Source organism: Oncorhynchus keta, chromosome 18, assembly GCF_023373465.1.
Source record: "Oncorhynchus keta strain PuntledgeMale-10-30-2019 chromosome 18, Oket_V2, whole genome shotgun sequence".
NCBI classification, from domain to species: Eukaryota; Metazoa; Chordata; class Actinopteri; order Salmoniformes; family Salmonidae; genus Oncorhynchus; species Oncorhynchus keta.
In genome coordinates this window covers 43839218-43863702 of record NC_068438.1, presented here as the reverse complement: position 1 = coordinate 43863702, position 24485 = coordinate 43839218, and the positions used below count along the sequence as shown (strand labels likewise).

Below are 24485 nucleotides of genomic sequence, written 5' to 3'. Positions count from 1 at the left end.
TTTACAAGAACTGCATTGAAGTGGGAAGCTAAGTTTCAATCAAAGGGATTTTTTCTTTATCATTCAGAAATAACATTGTTATATTAGGAGCCCTAATCTGAAATTAGATTTTTCTTATGAAACAGCAGAAGGGTGAATGTTGTAGAGACACTAGACAGTGAAACATAAGGCCGAGTGTTTAATTTTATATCCCACTGAAAGAGAATGAGGCCTCTGAAGATGGCTCTGGAACTGTCCTAACCTTTCACCCCTCACTCCTGTATGTGTGTGTGGGAAATACAAAGGGAGAGAGAAGGATATTATTGCCATGAGGAGAGAGATGCTCAGTCATCTCTTTGCCTTCACCAGTTGTGTTGGAGGTGGTAGGTGGCCATGTTTGGATACCCAGGTGTGGAGTTGTCACCCGGAGGAGCGGCTCAGTTAGGGACACCTGACAGGGACAGGTGAAGGTGACTCTAAAGACCCCCTGGAGGGCTATAGTGCATAGAGATGATGTAATTGTTATTATACATTATGTAGACATCATGGTGAACTTACCCGGGGAGGTGAAAGAGGAGCCCTGACAAGACCACTGTGTCCAGAAGTCCTAAAGGCCCTTCCTCTCAGACCAACACCTACTTGGTTTCTCCCCTGGCCAGGTGTAGGTCGGAGTATGGGGAATTGTAGCCGACTACACAGGTCCCATCTGCACCTGTAGAATGCAGCCCTGTCTGTTTGAAGATTGAGACCGATCTCACCTGTATAGGGTTGCCCAGGTGAGAGAGTATTGGATAGATGGACCTGAGCCCAGCTCTACCAACCAGAGGTCCAGTCCCTACTGGTCTGTCTCACCTGTATAGGGTTGCTCAGGTGAGTAGAAATACAATGGAGGTGGAACCCAGCCCACCACACACACCTCTCCTCGAGGCCCAAGAGTTCCGGGAGAGGTCTATGAGAGTGTGTGATCTGACTCTGGGCCCAGTACACTCCAAAGGTCAACTTCATAGTGTGCCTTCTGTTCTTTCTCTCCATACACTTTATCCGCCATAAGGGACTGTATTAACCATTGGGGGACTCTCTTGTGGGACCTCTGATGCCATGCTCACTGAGCTGTTATTTTGGGTGCTTTTAAGGTATAGTGTAAATGATGGGAAATTCCACGTTAACAGAATTACTCTTTGACTCATTTTTGTTTTTTCACTTTAAAATCTATGCCAAACAAAAACCATTGTTTAACAAACCATACAACTGTATGCACAAGGACTACTTTAAACAATTTTCACCAAAACACGAATTGAATGAATTTAAAGCTGCACTATGCAGAAATCGCTCCGCCATTTCCTGTTTGCAAAAAATTCTAATAGTTTGTCTGATTTCAGTTTGACAAAACAATCAAGTATAGTGGATTGAACGATTGTACCATCTGAACTACTGCGACGTCTTTTCCACAAATATGTTCAGCTGTTTGAAGCGGGTGTACAAAACCCTTAACAGGATTGGCCCCTTTAAAAAAAAAATGTTAGCTTAAAATGTCATACTCAAATCTAACTTCCTGTAGCTCAGGACCTGAAGCAAGGATGTGCATATTCTTGATACCATTTGAAAGGAAACACTTTGAAGTTTGTGGGAGAATTGTAGGAGAATATAACACCTTAGATCTGGTAAAAGATTAGATCTGGTAAAAGATTAGATCTGGTAAAAGAGTAGATCTGGTAAAAGATTAGATCTGGTAAAAGATTAGATCTGGTAAAAGATAATACAAAGAAAAAAAACATGCAATTTATTTTTTATTTTTTTCCCCATCGTGAAAGGCAAGAGAAAGACCATTGGACTCTAAGCGCACTTTAGATGTTGGCCACTAGAAGGCAGCAGTGTATGTGCAAAGTTTTAGACTGATCCAATAAACCATTGTATTTATCTTCAAAATGTTGTTTTGAGTCTGCCAAAATATGCATAATTGGTCTGTGCAGATCCTGAACTTTGGTGACTGATTACGGTAAAATCTCTCTCAGGGTTTTATGCTACCACGTATTTCAAAAACTCTTATATATCTGCTCCGAATTAAGATTCAAAGATGTCTGCATAAAGAATGGGGTGTCGGCTATCATATGACACATTGACTTTTGAAAAATATATTTTGCTTATCAAACTACAGTGAAGTGGATTTACACCCGGTAACGGAATTACAGTAACGGAATTACAACTTTGGTCCCTGATCTGTACTTCACAGAAATTAATAATTACGGATGTTTCACAAGTTTGGACATCACAGTGCGGCACAGTTGAGTAGAGTGCAGTGCAATACAGTTGAGAACAGGGTACAATGTACTGTACTGTATTGGACTGTACACTACTGTATTGGACTGTAGCAGGTGATCCAACTGTACTGTACTGTGCTCTACTCACTGTACTGAAGGGAGGACCATAGCAGGTCACCCAACTGTTTTGACTTATGATTTCCCATTGTAGCCAATTCAGTTGCAGTAATTCACTTACAAGATTGAATCACTTAATTAATAAACACAATTGATATCAGTAAAATCACAAACCATTACTTGTTACTTCTGTTTTTTAATTTGTACCTTTTATTTAACTAGGCATGTCAGTTAAGAACACATTCTTATTTTCAATGACGACCTGGGAACAGTGGGTTTAGGGGCAGAACGACAGATTTGTACCTCGTCAGCTCGGGGGTTTGAACTTGCAACCTTCCGGTAACTAGTCCGACGCTCTAACCACTAGGCTACTCTGCCGCCCCACTGTGAAGCGAGGGGGGAAAATGTTAAAATATCTTCCATATATGTGGGTGTTTTGGTAACGGGATTAAGAGGCAATATTTCTTAGACTTTCAGACCGTAAAAAATGTATCCAAAACAAATGTTGCTGTTAGTTGGCGGGGGGTCTTTATATCAACATGATTGTGTTTTTAATGTATTCCTGAAACCTTTAAGACTTCTTCTGGTAGATGTTGTCGAAGACCCCTTTTCCCATCTGTTTATCCACAAATCAAAGCCTTTACTTATGCCTCATTTTTAAGATGGAACGTTTTAGAAACATTAACTTTAATTTCCCCAAATTATAGACTCTTAGCTTTCATTTGACACCCAATTTGAAATCATCCCATGAACTTCCCATGTTGGTGCTCATGGCTCCTTTTACATGGACACGTCCTGAATCTGCTGAGATTGAGACCAGGGAAACGGTTGTTTGTTCCTGGTACAACAGGGCTTTCTCTGGGTTTGTTCCTGGTACAACAGGGCTTTCTCTGGGTTTGTTCCTGGTACAACAGGGCTTTCTCTGGGTTTGTTCCTTGAACAACAGGGCTTTCTCTGGGTTTGTTCCTTGAACAACAGGGCTTTTTCTGGGTTTGTTCCTTGAACAACAGGGCTTTTTCTGGGTTTGTTCCTTGAACAACAGGGCTTTCTCTGGGTTTGTTCCTTGAACAACAGGGCTTTCTCTGGGTTTGTTCCTTGAACAACAGGGCTTTTTCTGGGTTTGTTCCTTGAACAACAGGGCTTTTTCTGGGTTTGTTCCTTGAACAACAGGGCTTTCTCTGGGTTTGTTCCTTGAACAACAGGGCTTTCTCTGGGTTTGTTCCTTGAACAACAGGGCTTTCTCTGGGTTTGAACACTTGACTCACTGTTGTTCTAGACTTGATTCAGTGCCTCTCCCTCTCCGCCTTGCCCCCTTCCCCTTTGTCAGCCTCTCGTCCCCTTTGTCAGCCTCTCGTCCCCTTTGTCAGCCTCTCTTCCCCTTTGTCAGCCTCCCTTCCCCTTTGTCAGCCTCTCTTCCCCTTTGTCAGCCTCTCTTCCCCTTTGTCAGCCTCCCTTCCCCTTTGTCAGCCTCCCTTCCCCTTTGTCAGCCTCCCTTCCCCTTTGTCAGCCTCCCTTCCCCTTTGTCAGCCTCCCTTCCCCTTTGTCAGCCTCCCTTCCCCTTTGTCAGCCTCTCTTTTCCCCTTTGTCAGCCTCTCTTTTCCCCTTTGTCAGCCTCTTTTCCCCTTTGTCAGCCTCTCTTTTCCCCTTTGTCAGCCTCTCTTTTCCCCTTTGTCAGCCTCTCTTTTCCCCTTTGTCAGCCTCTCTTTTCCCCTTTGTCAGCCCTTTGTCAGCCCTTTGTCAGCCTCCCTTCCCCTTTGTCAGCCTCTCTTTTCCCCTTTGTCAGCCTCTCTTTTCCCCTTTGTCAGCCTCTCTTTTCCCCTTTGTCAGCCTCTCTTTTCCCCTTTGTCAGCCTCTCTTTTCCCCTTTGTCAGCCTCTCTCTTCCCCTTTGTCAGCCTCTCTCTTCCCCTTTGTCAGCCTCTCTCTTCCCCTTTGTCAGCCTCTCCTCCCCCTACCTCTTTCACCTACCTCTCTCTTCTGTCTCCCAGTAGTGTGAGTTTTTGCTTCACAGTTTGATTCTGTCCTGACTTCCCCTCAATCTATCGAACACCGACTGGCTTGACAGGCAGAGATGCGTGGCCTAACCGAAGAGAGATCACTGAGAAATGAACACAGTGGAGCTGTAAAGCTCAGACTGCTCTCTCATGTCTCTCTTTTGGTCTCTGGTAAAGGATGGTCCCAGTCTATGGGTATCTCTCAGCAGTCTAACCTTTCTTCCTCTCTTCATTTCCTTCACCCACACTAATCTGAGAAGAGGACAGGTGAAAGTACAGGTAGGCTGCCATATTGCTTCCACTCCCCTTGTGTCCAGATCAGGTCCGTATTGAGACGTAGCCTACCCAGAGTGTATGTTGTGGAATTTAACCCTTCGCATTAAAGGGAGTTAGAAGCACTGTTGCTCTGTTTATTAAGTACACATTTTAAACCTGTGATGTTGAATGCTTGTATAATAGGTCTTTGTTAAGCTGCCTATTGTAATCAAGCGACTGTAAAGGCACTCTGATAACAGTAAAGGCGCTCTGATAACTGTAAAGGCACTCTGATAACTGTAAAGGCACTCTGATAACTGTAAAGGCACTCTGATAACAGTAAAGGCACTCTGATAAGGAAAGGGGACACCTAGTCAGTTGTACAACTTAATGCATTCAACTTAAATGTGTCAGTATCTGTAAGGAAAAGTTTAATCTGCTGCTCAGATTTTCCAGGTGGTATTACAGGGAGAACAGGTGGGATATTTTCCTTGGGTTTTCATGGTGTCACTCTAACCCTTTAAAGTCTGGGGAAACACAATGGCCAGGTATTCTGCCACACATTGTTTACGGCCAAATAGCATTCCAGTTTGATTTTTGGTTAATTCTCTCTCTTTCTTGCTATATGTATATGTGTGTATGTTTATATGTATATGTACAGTGGGGCAAAAAAGTATTTAGTCAGCCACCAATTGTGCAAGTTCTCCCACTTAGAAAGATGAGAGGCCTGTAATTTTCATCATAGGTACACTTCAACTATGACAGACAAAATGAGAAAAAAAATCCAGAAAATCACATTGTAGGATTTTTAATGAATTTATTTGCAAATTATGGTGGGAAACAAGTATTTGGTCAATAACAAAAGTTTCTCAATACTTTGCCAACAAAGGGTATATAACAATGACAGAGGTCAAATGTTTTCTGTAAGTCTTCACAGGGTTTTCACATACTGTTGCTGGTATTTTTGGCCCATTCCTCCATGCAGATCTCCTCCAGAGCAGTGATGTTTTGGGGCTGTTGCTGGGAAACACAGACTTTCAACTCCCTCCAAAGATTTTCTATGGGGTTGAGATCTGGAGACTGGCTAGGCCACTCCAGGACCTTGAAATGCTTCTTACGAAGCCACTCCTTCGTTGCCCAGGCGGTGTGTTTGGGATCATTGCCATGCTGAAAGACCCAGCCACATTTCATCTTCAATGCCCTTGCTGATGGAAGGAGGTTTTCACTCAAAATCTCACGATACATGGCCCCATTCATTCTTTCCTTTACACGGATCAGTCGTCCTGGTCCCTTCGCAGAAAAACAGCCCCAAAGCATGGTGTTTCCACCCCCATGTTTCACAGTAGGTAAGGTGTTCTTTGGATGCAACTCAGCATTCTTTGTCCTCCAAACACGACGAGTTGAGTTTTAACCAAAAAGTTATGTTGGTTTCATCTGACCATATGACATTCTCCCAATCTCCTTCTGGATCATCCAAATGCTCTCTAGCAAACTTCAGACGGGCCTGGACATGTACTGGCTTAAGCGGGGGGACACGTCTGGCACTGCAAGATTTGAGTCCCTGGCGGCGTAGTGTGTTACTGATGGTAGGCTTTGTTACTTTGGTCCCAGCTCTCTGCAGGTCATTCACTAGGTCCCATCGTGTGGTTCTGGGATTTTGCTCACCGTTCTTGTGATCATTTTGACCCCACGGGGTGAGATCTTGCGTGGAGCCCCAGATCGAGGGCGATTATCAGTTGTCTTGTATGTCTTCCATTTCCTAATAATTGCTCCCACAGTGGATTTCTTCAAACCAAGCTGCTTATCTATTGCAGATTCAGTCTTCCCAGCCTGGTGCAGGTCTAGAATTTTGTTTCTGGTGTCCTTTGACAGCTCTTTGGTCTTGGCCATAGTGGAGTTTGGAGTGTGACTGTTTGAGGTTGTGGACAGGTGTCTTTTATACTTATAACAAGTTCAAACAGGTGCCGTTAATACAGTTAACGAGTGGAGGACAGAGGAGCCTCTTGTGAGAGCCAGAAATCTTGCTTGTTTGTAGGTGACCAAATACTTATTTTCCACCATAATTTGCAAATAAATTCATTTAAAAAATCCTACAATGTGATTATCTGGATTTTTTTTCTAATTTTGTCTGTCATAGCTGAAGTGTACCTATGATGAAAATTACATACACTGTATGTATGTATATTTATATACACACACACTACCGTTCAAAAGTTTGGGGTCACTTACGAATGTCCTTGTTTTTGAAAGAAAAGCATTTTTTTGTCCATTTAAAATAACATGAAATTGATCAGAAATACAATGTAAACATTGTTAATGTTGTAAATGGAATACAACTGAGTAAAGGACCATTATCAGCGACTCCTGTGTTCCAATGTGTTAGCTAATCCAAGATTATCATTTTAAAACCCTTTTGCAATTATGTTAGCACAGCTGAAAACTGTTGTACTGATTAAAGAAGCAAAAAAACAAGCCTTCTTTAGACTAGTTGAGTATCTAGAGCATCTGCATTTGTGAGTTCGATTACAGGCTCAAAATGGCCAGAAACAACGACTTTCTTCTAAAACTCGTCAGTCTATTCTTGTTCTGAGAAATAAAAGCTATTCCATGCGAGAAATTGCCAGAACAGCGCAAACTGGCCCTAACCATAATATAAAGAGTGGGAAGCCCCGGTGCACTGAGCAAGAGGACAAGTACGTTGGTGTCTAGTTTGTGAAACAGATGCCTCACAAGTCCTCAACTGGCAGCTTCATTAAATAGTACCCGCAAAGCACCAGTCTCAACATCAACATTGAAGAGGCCGGGATGCTGGCCTTCTAGGCCAGTATAGGACTATTTCCCTCTATACCATTTGTATTTAATTAACCGTTGACCATTGGATGTTCTTACACTGGCAATACTAAAGGGCCTATAACAGTATAGCTTCCGTCCCTCTCCTCCCTGGGCTCCGAACCAGCAACACAACGACAACAGCCACCACATCGACGCAACGCTACCCATGCAAAGCAAGGGAAACAACCGGCTCAGAGCGAGCAGCGCGCGCTAGCTAGCCAGCCAGCCATTTCACTTCGGTTACACCAGCCTCATCTCGGGAGTTGATAGGCTTGAAGTCATCGAAGAGCTGCTGGCAAAATGCACAACTACTGTTTGAATGAATGTTTACGCGCCTGCTTCTGACTAGTACCGCTCAGTCATATACTTGTATGCTTGTATGCTCAGTCAGATTATATGCAACGCAGGACACGCTAGATAATATCTAGTATTATCATCAACCATGTGTAGTTAACTAGTGATTATGATTGATTGTTTTTTACAAGATAAGTTTAATGCTAGCTAGCAACATACCTTGGCTTACTGCATTTGCGTAACAGGTGTAACAGTCTCCTTGTGGAGTGCAACGAGAGAGAGGCAGGTCGTTATTGCGTTGGACTAGTTAACTGTAAGGTTGCAAGATTAGATCCCCCGAGCTGACATGGTGAAAATCGGTCGTTCTGCTCCTGAACGAGGCAGTTAACCCACCGTTTCTAGGCCGTCATTGAAAATAAGAATGTGTTCTTAACTGACTCGCCAAGTTAAATTAAATAAAGGTGTAAAAAAATATATATATATAATTATTCGGTAAATCGGCGCCCAAAAATACCGATTTCTGATTGTTATGAAAACTTGAAATCGGTGCTAATTGATCGGCCATTCCGATCAATCAGTCGACCTCTACTCCAGAGTACAGGCCTTGGTGTAATGCTCATTCCCTTGACGATAAAGGGGAATCCGACCATTAAATTCTGTGACACGTCAGTGAAGAGCACTTCTTGCCAGTCCTGTCTGGTCCAGCGATGGTGGGTTTGTGATCATAGGAGACGTTGTTGCCGGTGATGTCTGGTGAGGACCTGCCTTACAACAGGCCTACAAGCCCTCAGTCCAGCCTCTCTCAGCCTATTGAGGATAGTCTGAGAACTGATGGAGGGATTGTGCGTTCCTGGTGTAACTCGGGCAGTATTTGTTGCTAGTTTGTACCTGTCCCGCAGGTGTGATGTTCGGATGTACTGATTCTGTGTAGGTGTTGTTACACATGGTCTTCCACTGCAAGAATAATCAGCTGTCTGTCCTGTCTCCCTGTAGTGCTGTGTTGGGCGTCTCACAGTACAGACATTGCAATGTATTGCCCTGGCCACATCTGCAGTCCTCATGCCTCCTTGCAGCATGCCTAAGGCACATTCACACAGATGAGCAGGGACCCTTTCTTTTGGTGTTTTTCAGAGTCCGTAGAAAGGCCTCTAGGTGTCCTGAGTTTTCATAACTGTGACCTAATTGCCTACCGTCTGAAAGCTGTTAGTGTCTTAACAACCGTTCCATGTGCATGTTCATCAGTTGTTTATGGTTCATTGAACAAGCATGGGAAACAGTTTTAAACCTTTTACAATGAAGATCTGTGAAGTTATTTGGATTTTTACAAATCATCTTTTGAAGACAGGGTCCTGAAAAAGGTCAGTTTCTTTTTTTTTGCTGTGTGTGTGTGTGTGTGTGTGTGTGTGTGTGTGTGTGTGTGTGTGTGTGTGTGTGTGAGAGCTCTGTGACGACATACTGTGGAGTACCACATCTGACCTTCAATCAACGATGGCAATCACAGAATACACATTCTGAACCAATACTGAACACGCTCACTCATTCAGACGCAGCAAAGGATCTGTTTGCTTGTTCTAAGCCATTTATGTGTGTTTTAAATCTAAATGTTTGTATCATAGACGTCTTTCTGTTTAGCTTCAACTCCAGGTGGCTCTGGGAGAACATCCTGGCACATTAACACTGTTTTCTCTGTTTCCCCCTGTCTTTCTCCTCCCTTCTCTCTGTTTCCCCCTGTCTTTCTCCTCCCTTCTCTCTGTTTCCCCCTGTCTTTCTCCTCCCTTCTCTCTGTTTCCCCCTGTCTTTCTCCTCCCTTCTCTCTCTTTCCCCCTGTCTTTCTCCTCCCTTCCCTTTCCCCCTCTCTCCCTTTCCCCTTTCCCCCTGTCTTTCTCATCCCTCCCTTCCCCCTCTCTCTTTCCCCTTTCCCCTGTCTTTCTCCCCTTCTCTCTCTTTCCCCCTGTCTTTCTCTTTCTCCTCTTTCCCCCTGTCTTTCTCCCTCCCTTCCCTCTCTTTCCCCCTGTCTTTCTCATCCCTTCTCTCTCTTTCCCCCTGTCTTTCTCATCCCTTCTCTCTCTTTCCCCCTGTCTTTCTCATCCCTTCTCTCTCTTTCCCCCTGTCTTTCTCATCCCTTCTCTCTCTTTCCCCCTGTCTTTCTCCTCCCTTCTCTCTCTTTCCCCCTGTCTTTCTCATCCCTTCTCTCTCTTTCCCCCTGTCTTTCTCATCCCTTCTCTCTCTTTCCCCCTGTCTTTCTCATCCCTTCTCTCTCTTTCCCCCTGTCTTTCTCATCCCTTCTCTCTCTTTCCCCCTGTCTTTCTCATCCCTTCTCTCTGTTTCCCCCTGTCTTTCTCATCCCTTCTCTCTGTTTCCCCCTGTCTTTCTCAGTGGTGTATGAGCATCGCTCGCGTCTAGAGAAGTCTCTGCAGAAGGAACGTCTAGAGCACAAGAAGGCCAAAGAGGGTGAGGGAGAAAAAACGGCAGCCAATAGTATATACATTACTACATGAAGTACTTTAATTCTCAATTTACAACCATGTTGATTCCATCATGTCTTCCCCTTTTGTCTCCAACAGATTATCAGGTGTATAAACTTGAAGCCCAACAGTCACTGAACAAGGAGAAGGTAGGCCTGAGTCCCCAACTCTAGTAGTCGCGATGGAAAGTTATGCAGTTAAATTCAGCATTAATGTTTAGTGGGACTGTTAAATGATTCTGTCTGACTGCCAACATCTCTCCAGACTGAGGAGCAGTTGTATTCTAATGGTTTTATTAGGTCAGTGGCACTGATGTCACTTTCTGCTGTGGGCTGAAATGCCTCTGATTTGGTTGGGGGATGTTATTCATAATATTAAAGGAGGAGTGGAGACAGGGATTGTAAATGTTGTTGATATTAAAGGAGTGGAGACGGGGATTGTAAATGTTGTTGATAGAGGAGGAGTGGAGACGGGGATTGTAAATGTTGTTGATATTAAAGGAGGAGTGGAGACAGGGATTGTAAATGTTGATATTAAAGGAGGAGTGGAGACGGGATTGTAAATGTTGATATTAAAGGAGGAGTGGAGACGGGGATTGTAAATGTTGATATTAAAGGAGGAGTGGAGACGGGGATTGTAAATGTTGATATTAAAGGAGTGGAGACGGATTGTAAATGTTGTTGATATTAAAGGAGGAGTGGAGACGGCGATTGTAAATGTTGTTGATATTAAAGGAGGAGTGGAGACGGGGATTGTAAATGTTGTTGATATTAAAGGAGGAGTGGAGACGGGGATTGTAAATGTTGTTGATATTAAAGGAGGAGTGGAGACGGGGATTGTAAATGTTGTTGATATTAAAGGAGGAGTGGAGACGGGGATTGTAAATGTTGTTGATATTAAAGGAGGAGTGGAGACGGGGATTGTAAATGTTGTTGATATTAAAGGAGGAGTGGAGACGGGGATTGTAAATGTTGTTGATATTAAAGGAGGAGTGGAGACGGGGATTGTAAATGTTGTTGATATTAAAGGAGGAGTGGAGACGGGGATTGTAAATGTTGTTGATATTAAAGGAGGAGTGGAGACGGGGATTGTAAATGTTGTTGATATTAAAGGAGGAGTGGAGACGGGGATTGTAAATGTTGTTGATATTAAAGGAGGAGTGGAGACGGGGATTGTAAATGTTGTTGATATTAAAGGAGGAGTGGAGACTGGGATTGTAAATGTTGATATTAGAGGAGTGGAGACAGGGATTGTAAATGTTGATATTAAAGGAGGAGTGGAGACTGGGATTGTAAATGTTGTTGATATTAAAGGAGGAGTGGAGACGGGGATTGTAAATGTTGTTGATATTAAAGGAGGAGTGGAGATGGGGATTGTAAATGTTGTTGATATTAGAGGAGTGGAGACTGGGATTGTAAATGTTGTTGATATTAGAGGAGTGGAGACGGGGATTGTAAATGTTGTTGATATTAGAGGAGGAGTGGAGACGGGGATTGTAAATGTAGATATTAAAGGAGGAGTGGAGACGGATTGTAAATGTTGTTGATATTAAAGGAGGAGTGGAGATGGGGATTGTAAATGTTGTTGATATTAAAGGAGGAGTGGAGACGGGGATTGTAAATGTTGTTGATATTAAAGGAGGAGTGGAGACGGGGATTGTAAATGTTGATATTAAAGGAGGAGTGGAGACAGGGATTGTAAATGTTGTTGATATTAAAGGAGGAGTGGAGACGGGGATTGTAAATGTTGATATTAAATGAGGAGTGGAGACAGGGATTGTAAATGTAGTTGATATTAAAGGAGGAGTGGAGACGGGGATTGTAAATGTTGATATCAAAGGAGGAGTGGAGACGGGGATTGTAAATGTAGTTGATATTAAAGGAGGAGTGGAGATGGGGATTGTAAATGTAGTTGATATTAAAGGAGGAGTGGAGACGGGGATTGTAAATGTAGTTGATATTAAAGGAGGAGTGGAGACGGGGATTGTAAATGTTGATATTAAAGGAGGAGTGGAGACGGGGATTGTAAATGTTGTTGATATTAAAGGAGGAGTGGAGACGGGGATTGTAAATGTAGTTGATATTAAAGGAGGAGTGGAGACGGGGATTGTAAATGTAGTTGATATTAAAGGAGGAGTGGAGACGGGGATTGTAAATGTTGATATTAAAGGAGGAGTGGAGACGGGGATTGTAAATGTTGTTGATATTAAAGGAGGAGTGGAGACGGGGATTGTAAATGTTGATATTAAAGGAGGAGTGGAGACTGGGATTGTAAATGTTGATATTAAAGGAGGAGTGGAGATGGGGATTGTAAATGTTGATATTAAAGGAGGAGTGGAGACGGGGATTGTAAATGTTGATATTAAAGGAGGAGTGGAGACAGGGATTGTAAATGTTGTTGATATTAAAGGAGGAGTGGAGACAGGGATTGTAAATGTTGATATTAAAGGAGTGGAGACAGGGATTGTAAATGTTGATATTAAAGGAGTGGAGACGGGGATTGTAAATGTTTGTCATTTGTTAAACAGCAGGACTCCAGCAGCAGATTGAACTCATTACATGGGCAGCACCAGATGCTGAAGGTCAGTAGACACACACACACACACACACACACACACACACACACACACACACACACACTGACCCATCCTCTGTCCTTGTTGTTTTAGAAGCAGCATGAGGACCTAAAGAAGCAGCACTATGAGCTGCAGGAGCAGCATCAGATTCAGGGAGAGGACCACGGCAAGGCCTTGGACGAACACAAGGACCGCTTCGACAAACTACAGCAGACCAAAGAGATGGAAGCCTCCAAACTAAAAGGTACAGACACACACAAGGACATGAGTAAATACTAGCTTGCCTTTGTCTCCCTCTCCTGACTTTGAGCGGTTTTGGAGTTGATGCACGATACAATGGTATAATAAGATTTGTAATAAGTACGGTACATGGTGTCTATGTGTTTGTGTTATTACTGTAGAGAATGTGTATAATCTGCGAGAGGAGAATAGACAGCTGAGGAAAGCTCACCAGGACATCCATGTCCAGTTGCAGGATGCACGGGTGAGTACTTGGAATTGGTGCTGAGCGATTAACCCATATTTCATATTTTTTGGGGGGTGGGGGGTTAATAAACAAGAAATTGACCGACGTCGGTTCAAATACTTGAATTACATTTATAATTTCTTGGGGTCAAATATGCCGTTTCTCTGGAGAGAAATCAAATCATTCACGAGAGAATCATGACTTGACATTAATCTGAAGACTTATTTATCTAATTATCTAAATATTTTTAATTGTTAGCCGATTTCAATGAATCATGTAACAATTAACTTACTAGGATTTGGGGCCCCACTAGAGCGGTTCATTAGAGTTACGATGTCCAAAATTTAACTCCCAAAGATATGTACCTATCACATCTAATAACAGTCCTTCTTAATTATTATCTCGGATCAGATCATCATTCTGAACCGTTGTAACTTCTTTGCATCTGCAAAAACCTTATGATTCAGTACTACACAAATTGGTTTAATTATTTATTTACTAGCTAATTAAATGTTAACACAGGAAAAACACACTTAACACGTTAAAACAGGTCCCTAGTGGACTGACGACAATATAGCTGCTTGTTTACAAAAGACATAGAGAGGGACAAAGACACTTAACGTTGGTACATTTAGAAACTACTCTCACTTATAGTACTCCTGTACTTTGCACACAAACTGCCGCCTACTTGGAGTAAGAAATCATGAATGTATTGGTTTCTCTCTGTTGATAGGGGCCGCCTTCGAAAAGGGTTTGGGCCTTTTCGCCGCATGCTTGTAAGGCTCTCTCCAAAAATGGTTCAAACAAGTCGTCTACTGTTGTCCTCTAGTCATCTGGTGACTTGTCGTCCTGAACAGAACTACAGAGTTAATTTTCCTTCCGTTCGCTCCTGAAGATACTTCTTTGCAGATAGGCAAGCCAGCTGTGTCGATGGTTCCCAGTGGGGTGATGAGAGTAGCGTAATACGACGGTTTGAGCAGAGTAGTAGAATGGTCCCACTTAAATTTGCTTATCGAGATACTTAGGACCGCTAATCAACCGTACCAGTGATTGTCCGCGAGGTGAGTTTATCGTCTCTACCTCGTGTTGAGATTCACAGTTTAAACCACTTTAAATGTGCAGTTGCAGCTCTTCATCTCTCTGGTATGATATGTTCATTCTAAACCCATAATTTTATACAGTTTGTTCGAAAGGGCGTTTCCGTCAGGCGAGACGTCCTCTGACCTCACTCGGGCGTGACTTATCATTGTGCAAAGTTTGTTAAAACAATTCTCTCTTTTGGCTCCTAAAATCACATCCCTCTCTTATCAAAAACACTCATCATTTTTCATATTACATGCACAACGCATAGGATGGACACTTCATACATGTAGTGGGTATACTTTCCAAGTTACAGTATTTCCTGTATAACATTTTTAATGACATCACAAAATGACATTAGTGTCCTATAGATTGGCTCTGACCATTCCCCACCTTCTATGTTACAAATATTGTTCCAGTATTTGCTTTAGAATGTGTTTGAGTTTCAGCTTGAAGACAATACATTCCTCTGGTGAACATTGGAGAAGGAGAGCTGATTGTTCTGTCCTTGATTTACAACAGGCAGTGAGTTGTTAATCCCCCCTTAGTTCTGGGGCTCTGGTTAAAGTTATTCATTACAAACCTGATCTGACCAATTTGGATTCTCACTGGACAGTCATGACAATGTCTACCAAATGTGGACCTGACAGAGACGATGGAATATTTTTCATGTTTTGGTAATTGAATATTCACTATTTTTGGCTTTGGAATTTTTTGGATAGCTAGGAGGATGCATGACCATGTTATGTATTATATTTTATTATTATTATTACAGATAGTACATAAGGACTTGAAGGCTGCCCATGATCAGCTTGCACTGACGCTGGAGGACCACAAGAGTGCGCTGGCTGCAGCTCAGGTAGGTGGACACTACTGTGGGGGGATATGATGGTTCTTTCTAACATATCAAGGGACGATCCTGGTTTCTAACATGATATCTAGGGACGATCCTGGTTGGTTTCTAACATGATATCTAGGAACTATCCTGGTTGGTTTCTAACATGATATCTAGGAACTATCCTGGTTGGTTTCTAACATGATATCTAGGAACTATCCTGGTTGGTTTCTAACATGATATCTAGGAACTATCCTGGTTTTCTAACATGATATCTAGGAACTATCCTGGTTTCTAACATGATATCTAGGAACTATCCTGGTTTCTAACATGATATCTAGGAACTATCCTGGTTTCTAACATGATATCTAGGGACTATCCTGGTTTCTAACATGATATCTAGGAACTATCCTGGTTTCTAACATGATATCTAGGGACTATCCTGGTTTCTAACATGATATCTAGGGACTATCCTGGTTTCTAACATGATATCTAGGGACTATCCTGGTTTCTAACATGATATCTAGGGACTATCCTGGTTTCTAACATGATATCTGGGGACTATCCTGGTTTCTAACATGATATCTAGGGACTATCCTGGTTGGTTTCTAACATGATATCTAGGGACTATCCTGGTTTCTAACATGATATCTAGGGACTATCCTGGTTTCTAACATGATATCTAGGGACTATCCTGGTTTCTAACATGATATCTAGGGACTATCCTGGTTTCTAACATGATATCTAGGGACTATCCTGGTTTCTAACATGATATCTAGTTTCCTGGTTTCTAACATGATATCTAGGGACTATCCTGGTTTCTAACATGATATCTAGGGACTATCCTGGTTTCTAACATGATATCTAGGAACTATCCTGGTTTCTAACATGATATCTAGGGACTATCCTGGTTTCTAACATGATATCTAGGGACTATCCTGGTTTCTAACATGATATCTGGGGACTATCCTGGTTGGTTTCTAACATGATATCTAGGGACTATCCTGGTTTCTAACATGATATCTGGGGACTATCCTGGTTGGTTTCTAACATGATATCTAGGGACTATCCTGGTTTCTAACATGATATCTATCCTGGTTGGTTTCTAACATGATATCTGGTTTCTAACATGATATCTAGTGACTATCCTGGTTTCTAACATGATATCTAGGGACTATCCTGGTTTCTAACATGATATCTAGGGACTATCCTGGTTTCTAACATGATATCTAGGGACTATCCTGGTTTCTAACATGATATGTGGGGACGATCCTGGTTGGTTTCTAACATGATATCTAGGGACTATCCTGGTTTCTAACATGATATCTAGGGACTTCCTGGTTCCTAACATGATATCTCCTGGTTGGTTTCTAACATGATATCTGGGGACTATCCTGGTTGGTTTCTAACATGATATCTAGGGACTATCCTGGTTTCTAACATGATATCTGGGGACGATCCTGGTTGGTTTCTAACATGATATCTAGAGACAATCGTGGTGAAAGACAGGAAGGCGTGACTCTTGGTGGGTCTGTGTGGGCCTGTGTGGGCCTGTGTGGGTCTGGGCAGCGGGGGGACGGGCATCGGGTGGGTTGGTTCACTAAGGGGTGTCTGAGCTTGAGCGGCACATCAAAAGCGTTCTTTTAAGCTCGTCAAGCGGGTAAAAATATAATGGGTCGATTTGGAACGAGAGAAAGAGAGTGAGAGGGAAAGAATTGAATAATTCTACAGCTTTCTGTCAGAAAAGCAATGTTTGATAAATGGGTTATTTAACTGGTCCAGTCCATTTGCTGGACAAGGGGCAGAAAGGACTGTACCGTTTAAATCAGGGAAGGGGGGGATGTGGCCTGGCTAATGGTCCTTCACTCAGATGTCTTGCCTTCTGTAGGTGGGCTGTCCCTCTGCATGTCTGCTGCCTGTCTCCCTTGCAAGAGGACCTCTCATTTCTCAACCTTTGACCCCTGATCTTCTGGCTTCCTTGATGCCGTCTTCCTGGTTCTGAGGAGGCTGCCTCCTAACGCTCTTCTAACCTTCAGCTAACCTTTGCTCATGCAAGTGCCCTTCAATAAATCTGACTTAATGTTGTTTGCATGTCCTGACCTCACTGTTTCCTTATGGTTATTTAATAGTTGACTTAAGGTTGTCTGATGGTCTTTCCTCAGGTCCAGGTAGATGAATTTAAGCATCTCAAAGAGACCCTGATCAGAATGCCCAGCCTTCGACATGGTCAAAACCCCGCCCACCAACAGGCCCAGCCTGCTGCTCTATTGGCCAAGGCCCATGAACAGGGCCCACCCCTACCACATCCAGCTGCCTTATTGGCTGAGCCCCACATAGAAGCACACACCCACGAGGAAGACCATGGGGACACACAGTCTAGGGTAGAGGAGGCTGCTCTTTTTTGCCACATCCTTCAATCTGTCATGTTATTTTGTGACACATTGTCACACACACACACACACACACACACACACACACACACACACACACACACACACACACACACACACACACACTCATCCTCTCTAACCCGCTCTGTTATTTTACTAACCAGTTGCATCTGCAGGAGGAGCCAGAGTTCCAGTCTCAGCCTGCCGGGTCCCACCATGCAGAGAAGGAGAAAGAGGGATATGGAGAGACTGAGGGGGAGGCAGAGAGGAGTAGAGAGCTGGGGGAGGCAGAGAGGAGGAGAGAGCTGGCGGAGGGGGAGGCGGAGAGGAGGAGAGAGCTGGCAGAAGAAGAGATGGAGCAGGCGGGGCAGCCTCAGAAGCTGGAGGAGGAATCTGAACAACCACAGGAGGACGAGGGGTTGGAGGCAGAACACGACCAGCCAGACAACAACGCTCTGAACCGTCAGAGACGCCAACCACATCAGGTAAGAACTAGTTAGAGACACTTAGAACTGCTTAATACAAGGTCTTTAGAACCACGCTAGTACTGCTCAGTGGTGGGAAAAGTACCTCCATTAAGATACCTTCATAGAAAATGACTCAAATTAAAGTCACCCAGTAAAATACAACTTGAGTAAAAGTGTTTGGTTTTGAATATACTTAAATATCAAAAGTAAATGTCATTAAGTATCAAAAGTAAAAAGCAAAATTGTGAATAATTTCTAATGACTTACATTAAGCAAACCAGTAAACACAATTTTCGTGTTTTTTATTTATTTATTTTTTTAATGTACGGATAGCTAGGGGCACACTCCAACACTCAGACATCATTTACAAATGAAGCATTTGTGCTTAGTGAGTCCACCAGATCAGAGGCAGTAGGGATGACCAGGGAAGTGTGTGAAGTGGACCATGTTCTGTCCTGCTAAGTGTTCAAAATGTAATGAGTACTTTTGGGTGTCAGGAAAAATGTATGGAGGAAAAAGTACATCATTTTCTTTTGGAATGCAGTGAAGTAAAAGTTGTCAAATATTAATTGTAATGTGCAGATACCCCAAAAAACGACTTAAGTTGTACTTTAAAGTATGTTTACTTAAGTACTTCACACCGATGTACTCCTTAATACAATATCTTTAGAACAGCATGTTGTCTCATTGCCTGTCTGGTTTCCCCAGGATCCACAAAGTGATATCCATCTCGTCCCTGAGACCCACCTCCAGCAGGAGGCCCAGGTGGAGCGTGTGAAGTCTGCCTACGAGCAGCAGCAGGTGCAGCAGCGCCTGGAGGCTGAGCGGGCCCAGAGGACGAGGGAGCTCCAGCTGCGCCAGGAGGCCCTGCAGGCCCAGAAAATGAGCGTGCAGAGGGAGAGAGAGATGCGTCTGCGAGCTCAGCACGAGAGAGAGGAACAGCACCAGCATCAAGAGGAGGCCCGTCGGGAACAGCTACTGAAGGAGGAGCAACTCAGGTCAGAGGGCAAGGGTCAAAGGTTATGTATAGATCACAAAGAGGTATTTAGTTAAATTCAATACAATTAATCAATTACTTACTGAAAAGAATTTGACCCCATATGGAATAATGTTACAATATGTTATGTTATATTGTTCAGGAAGAAGAGTGACTATGAGAACACAAACAATGACATCGTCCAGGGTGATGAAGAACCTCATATTGATGATGACGAAGGTGAGATAATCAAGTCACAAAATGTTCTGTCTGGATTCTGGAACCATTTTTAAAGAGGGACTGCTATTGACATTTAGACAAAATTATTTTCTTTTTTTCCTCTCTGCATTTTTGACTGAGTAATTGTGATTGTATTGACATACTTACCCTGACTCACTGTTGGTTTACTGTGTGTACAGAGAGGGACACCCACTTGGAGAAGGAGAACCAAGAGGAAGAGGACCACCGAGTACCACAGCGACAGGTCAGACAGATATTGAAATGTACCAGTCTCTATCAACCACTGATTTCAATGACTGTCACATGGTCTGAGGTGAATCTGACCCCAGTTTGAACTGTCGTTTTCACTCTGTTATTTATTATTTTACATATTTTTATTATATTTATTTATCAAACTTGATATTATCATGTTCAAACATGTTCTACGCCTTTAAAGTTAAATGATTGAATTGACATTAGTTGACTCTGACTCGGTACATGTCTTTCTAAGGAGTCCTAAAGCTGTAGTTAGTGATGGAGTGAATTATGGAGGATCTGTTGGCACTGGAGGGCTCTCCTTCCCTGCCTGACACATCAGCCTCAACCCCTACTCTCTCCTTCCCTGCCTGACACATCAGCCTCAACCCCTACTCTCTCCTTCCCTGCCTGACACATCAGCCTCAACCCCTACTCTCTCCTTCCCTGCCTGACACATCAGCCTCAACCCCTACTCTCTCCTTCCCTGCCTGACACATCAGCCTCAACCCCTACTCTCTCCTTCCCTGCCTGACACATCAGCCTCAACCCCTACTCTCTCCTTCCCTGCCTGACACATCAGCCTCAACCCCTACTCTCTCCTTCCCCTGCCTGACACATCAGCCTCAACCCCTACTCTCTCCTTCCCTGCCTGACACATCAGCCTCAACCCCTACTCTCTCCTTCCCTGCCTGACACATCAGCCTCAACCCCTACTCTCTCCTTCCCTGCCTGACACATCAGCCTCAACCCCTACTCTCTCCTTCCCTGCCTGACACATCAGCCTCAACCCCTACTCTCTCCTTCCCTGCCTGACACATCAGCCTCAACCCCTTCCCTCTGACAAACATCCTTCCCTGCCTGACACATCAGCCTCAACCCCTACTCTCTCCTTCCCTGCCTGACACATCAGCCTCAACCCCTACTCTCTCCTTCCCTGCCTGACACAAACATCAGCCTCAACCCCTACTCTCTCCTTCCCTGCCTGACACATCAGCCTCAACCCCTACTCTCTCCTTCCCTGCCTGACACATCAGCCTCAACCCCTACACATCAGCCTCAACCCCTTCCCTGCCTGACACAAACATCAGCCTCAACCCCTACTCTCTCCTTCCCTGCCTGACACAAACATCAGCCTCAACCCCTACTCTCTCCTTCCCTGCCTGACACATCAGCCTCAACCCCTACTCTCTCCTTCCCTGCCTGACACAAACATCAGCCTCAACCCCTACTCTCTCCTTCCCTGCCTGACACATCAGCCTCAACCCCTACTCTCTCCTTCCCTGCCTGACACAAACATCAGCCTCAACCCCTACTCTCTCCTTCCCTGCCTGACACATCAGCCTCAACCCCTACTCTCTTCCCTGCCTGACACATCAGCCTCAACCCCTACTCTCTCCTTCCCTGCCTGACACAAACAGCCTCAACCCCTACTCTCTCCTTCCCTGCCTGACACATCAGCCTCAACCCCTACTCTCTCCTTCCCTGCCTGACACAAACATCAGCCTCAACCCCTACTCTCTCCTTCCCTGCCTGACACATCAGCCTCAACCCCTACTCTCTCCTTCCCTGCCTGACACAAACATCAGCCTCAACCCCTACTCTCTCCTTCCCTGCCTGACACAAACATCAGCCTCAACCCCTACTCTCTCCTTCCCTGCCTGACACATCAGCCTCAACCCCTACTCTCTCCTTCCCTGCCTGACACATCAGCCTCAACCCCCTCAACCCCTACTCTCTCTTTCCCTGCCTGACACATCAGCCTCAACCCCTACTCTCTCCTTCCCTGCCTGACACATCAGCCTCAACCCCTACTCTCTCCTTCCCTGCCTGACACATCAGCCTCAACCCCTACTCTCTCCTTCCCTGCCTGACACATCAACCCCTACTCTCTCCTTCCCTGCCTCAACCCCTACTCTCTCCTTCCCTGCCTGACACATCAGCCTCAACCCCTACTCTCTCCTTCCCTGCCTGACACATCAGCCTCAACCCCTACTCTCTCCTTCCCTGCCTGACACATCAGCCTCAACCCCTACTCTCTCTTCCCTGCCTGACACATCAGCCTCAACCCCTACTCTCTCCTTCCCTGCCTGACACATCAGCCTCAACCCCTACTCTCTCCTTCCCTGCCTGACACATCAGCCTCAACCCCTACTCTCTCCTTCCCTGCCTGACACATCAGCCTCAACCCCTACTCTCCTTCCCTGCCTGACACATCAGCCTCAACCCCTACTCTCTTTCCCTGCCTGACACATCAGCCTCAACCCCTACTCTCTCCTTCCCTGCCTGACACATCAGCCTCAACCCCTACTCTCTCCTTCCCTGCCTGACACATCAGCCTCAACCCCTACTCTCTCCTTCCCTGCCTGACACATCAGCCTCAACCCCTACTCTCTCCTTCCCTGCCTGACACATCAGCCTCAACCCCTACTCTCTCCTTCCCTGCCTGACACATCAGCCTCAACCCCTACTCTCTCCTTCCCTGCCTGACACATCAGCCTCAACCCCTACTCTCTCTTTCCCTGCCTGACACAAACATCAGCCTCAACCCCTACTCTCTCCTTCCCTGCCTGACACAAACATCAGCCTCAACCCCTACTCTCTCCCTTCCCTGCCTGACACAAACATCAGCCTCAACCCCTACTCTCTCCTTCCCTGCCTGACACATCAGCCTCAACCCCTACTCTCTCCTTCCCTGCCTGACACAAACATCAGCCTCAACCCCTACTCTCTCCTTCCCCTGCCTGACACAAACATCAGCCTCAACCCCTACTCTCTCCTTCCCTGCCTGACACAAACATCAGCCTCAACCCCTACTCTCTCCTTCCCTGCCTGACACAAACATCAGCCTCAACCCCTACTCTCTCCTTCCCTGCCTGACACAAACATCAGCCTCAACCCCTACTCTCTCTTTCCCTGCCTGACACAAACATCAGCCTCAACCCCTACTCTTTCGCTCCTTCCCTGCCTGACACAAACATCAGCCTCAACCCCTACTCTCTCCTTCCCTGCCTGACACAAACATCAGCCTCAACCCCTACTCTCTCCTTCCCTGCCTGACACAAACATCAGCCTCAACCCCTACTCTCTCTTCCCTGCCTGACACAAACATCAGCCTCAACCCCTACTCTCTCCTTCCCTGCCTGACACAAACATCAGCCTCAACCCCTACTCTCTCCTTCCCTGCCTGACACAAACATCAGCCTCAACCCCTACTCTCTCCTTCCCTGCCTGACACAAACATCAGCCTCAACCCCTACTCTTTCGCTCTCTTCCCTGCCTGACACAAACATCAGCCTCAACCCCTACTCTCTCTTTCCCTGCCTGACACAAACATCAGCCTCAACCCCTACTCTCTCTCTTCCCTGCCTGACACAAACATCAGCCTCAACCCCTACTCTCTCTTTCCCTGCCTGACACAAACATCAGCCTCAACCCCTACTCTCTCTTTCCCTGCCTGACACAAACATCAGCCTCAACCCCTACTCTCTCTTTCCCTGCCTGACACAAACATCAGCCTCAACCCCTACTCTCTCGCTTCTTCCCTGCCTGACACAAACATCAGCCTCAACCCCTACTCTCTCTTTCCCTGCCTGACACAAACATCAGCCTCAACCCCTACTCTCTCTCCCCCTGCCTGACACAAACATCAGCCTCAACCCCTACTCTCTCCTTCCCTGCCTGACACAAACATCAGCCTCAACCCCTACTCTCTCTTCCCTGCCTGACACAAACATCAGCCTCAACCCCTACTCTCTCCTTCCCTGCCTGACACAAACATCAGCCTCAACCCCTACTCTCTCCTTCCCTGCCTGACACATCAGCCTCAACCCCTACTCTCTCCTTCCCTGCCTGACACAAACATCAGCCTCAACCCCTACTCTCTTTCCCTGCCTGACACAAACATCAGCCTCAACCCCTACTCTCTTTCCCTGCCTGACACAAACATCAGCCTCAACCCCTACTCTCTTTCCCTGCCTGACACATCAGCCTCAACCCCTACTCTCTCCTTCCCTGCCTGACACAAACATCAGCCTCAACCCCTACTCTCTCCTTCCCTGCCTGACATAAACATCAGCCTCAACCCCTACTCTCTCCTTCCCTGCCTGACACATCAGCCTCAACCCCTACTCTCTCCTTCCCTGCCTGACACATCAGCCTCAACCCCTACTCTCTCCTTCCCTGCCTGACACATCAGCCTCAACCCCTACTCTCTCCTTCCCTGCCTGACACAAACATCAGCCTCAACCCCTACTCTCTCCTTCCCTGCCTGACACATCAGCCTCAACCCCTACTCTCTCCTTCCCTGCCTGACACATCAGCCTCAACCCCTACTCTCTCCTTCCCTGCCTGACACATCAGCCTCAACCCCTACTCTTTCCCTGCCTGACACAAACATCAGCCTCAACCCCTACTCTCTTTCCCTGCCTGACACAAACATCAGCCTCAACCCCTACTCTCTCCTTCCCTGCCTGACACAAACATCAGCCTCAACCCCTACTCTCTCCTTCCCTGCCTGACACAAACATCAGCCTCAACCCCTACTCTCTCTTTCCCTGCCTGACACAAACATCAGCCTCAACCCCTACTCTCTCCTTCCCTGCCTGACACAAACATCAGCCTCAACCCCTACTCTCTTTCCCTGCCTGACACAAACATCAGCCTCAACCCCTACTCTCTCCTTCCCTGCCTGACACAAACATCAACCTCAACCCCTACTCTCTCCTTCCCTGCCTGACACAAACATCAGCCTCAACCCCTACTCTCTCTTTCCCTGCCTGACACAAACATCAGCCTCAACCCCTACTCTTTCTCTCTCCCCTGCCTGACACAAACATCAGCCTCAACCCCTACTCTCTCTTTCCCTGCCTGACACAAACATCAGCCTCAACCCCTACTCTCTCTTTCCCTGCCTGACACAAACATCAGCCTCAACCCCTACTCTCTCTTTCCCTGCCTGACACAAACATCAGCCTCAACCCCTACTCTCTCTTTCCCTGCCTGACACAAACATCAGCCTCAACCCCTAC

The 24485-nt window shown here is 45.3% G+C and overlaps 1 protein-coding gene across 4 annotated transcripts in view; it reads left to right on the top strand.

The window, feature by feature from the left end:
- Positions 1–24485, top strand: part of LOC118394470 (Golgi integral membrane protein 4-like) — a 72639-nt gene that overhangs the window by 5602 nt on the left and 42552 nt on the right. For 3 of the 4 annotated variants that reach the window (XM_052468396.1, XM_052468392.1, XM_052468393.1), the window contains exons 2-12: positions 10104–10178; positions 10292–10341; positions 12720–12773; positions 12861–13011; positions 13169–13251; positions 15089–15172; positions 17311–17529; positions 17703–18023; positions 18714–19003; positions 19145–19221; positions 19401–19465. In XM_052468396.1, the coding sequence (XP_052324356.1) occupies positions 10104–10178; positions 10292–10341; positions 12720–12773; positions 12861–13011; positions 13169–13251; positions 15089–15172; positions 17311–17529; positions 17703–18023; positions 18714–19003; positions 19145–19221; positions 19401–19465 (1469 nt within the window). The remainder of the gene's footprint in view (positions 1–10103; positions 10179–10291; positions 10342–12719; positions 12774–12860; positions 13012–13168; positions 13252–15088; positions 15173–17310; positions 17530–17702; positions 18024–18713; positions 19004–19144; positions 19222–19400; positions 19466–24485) is intronic. The other variant, XM_052468395.1, reaches the window with a different exon arrangement.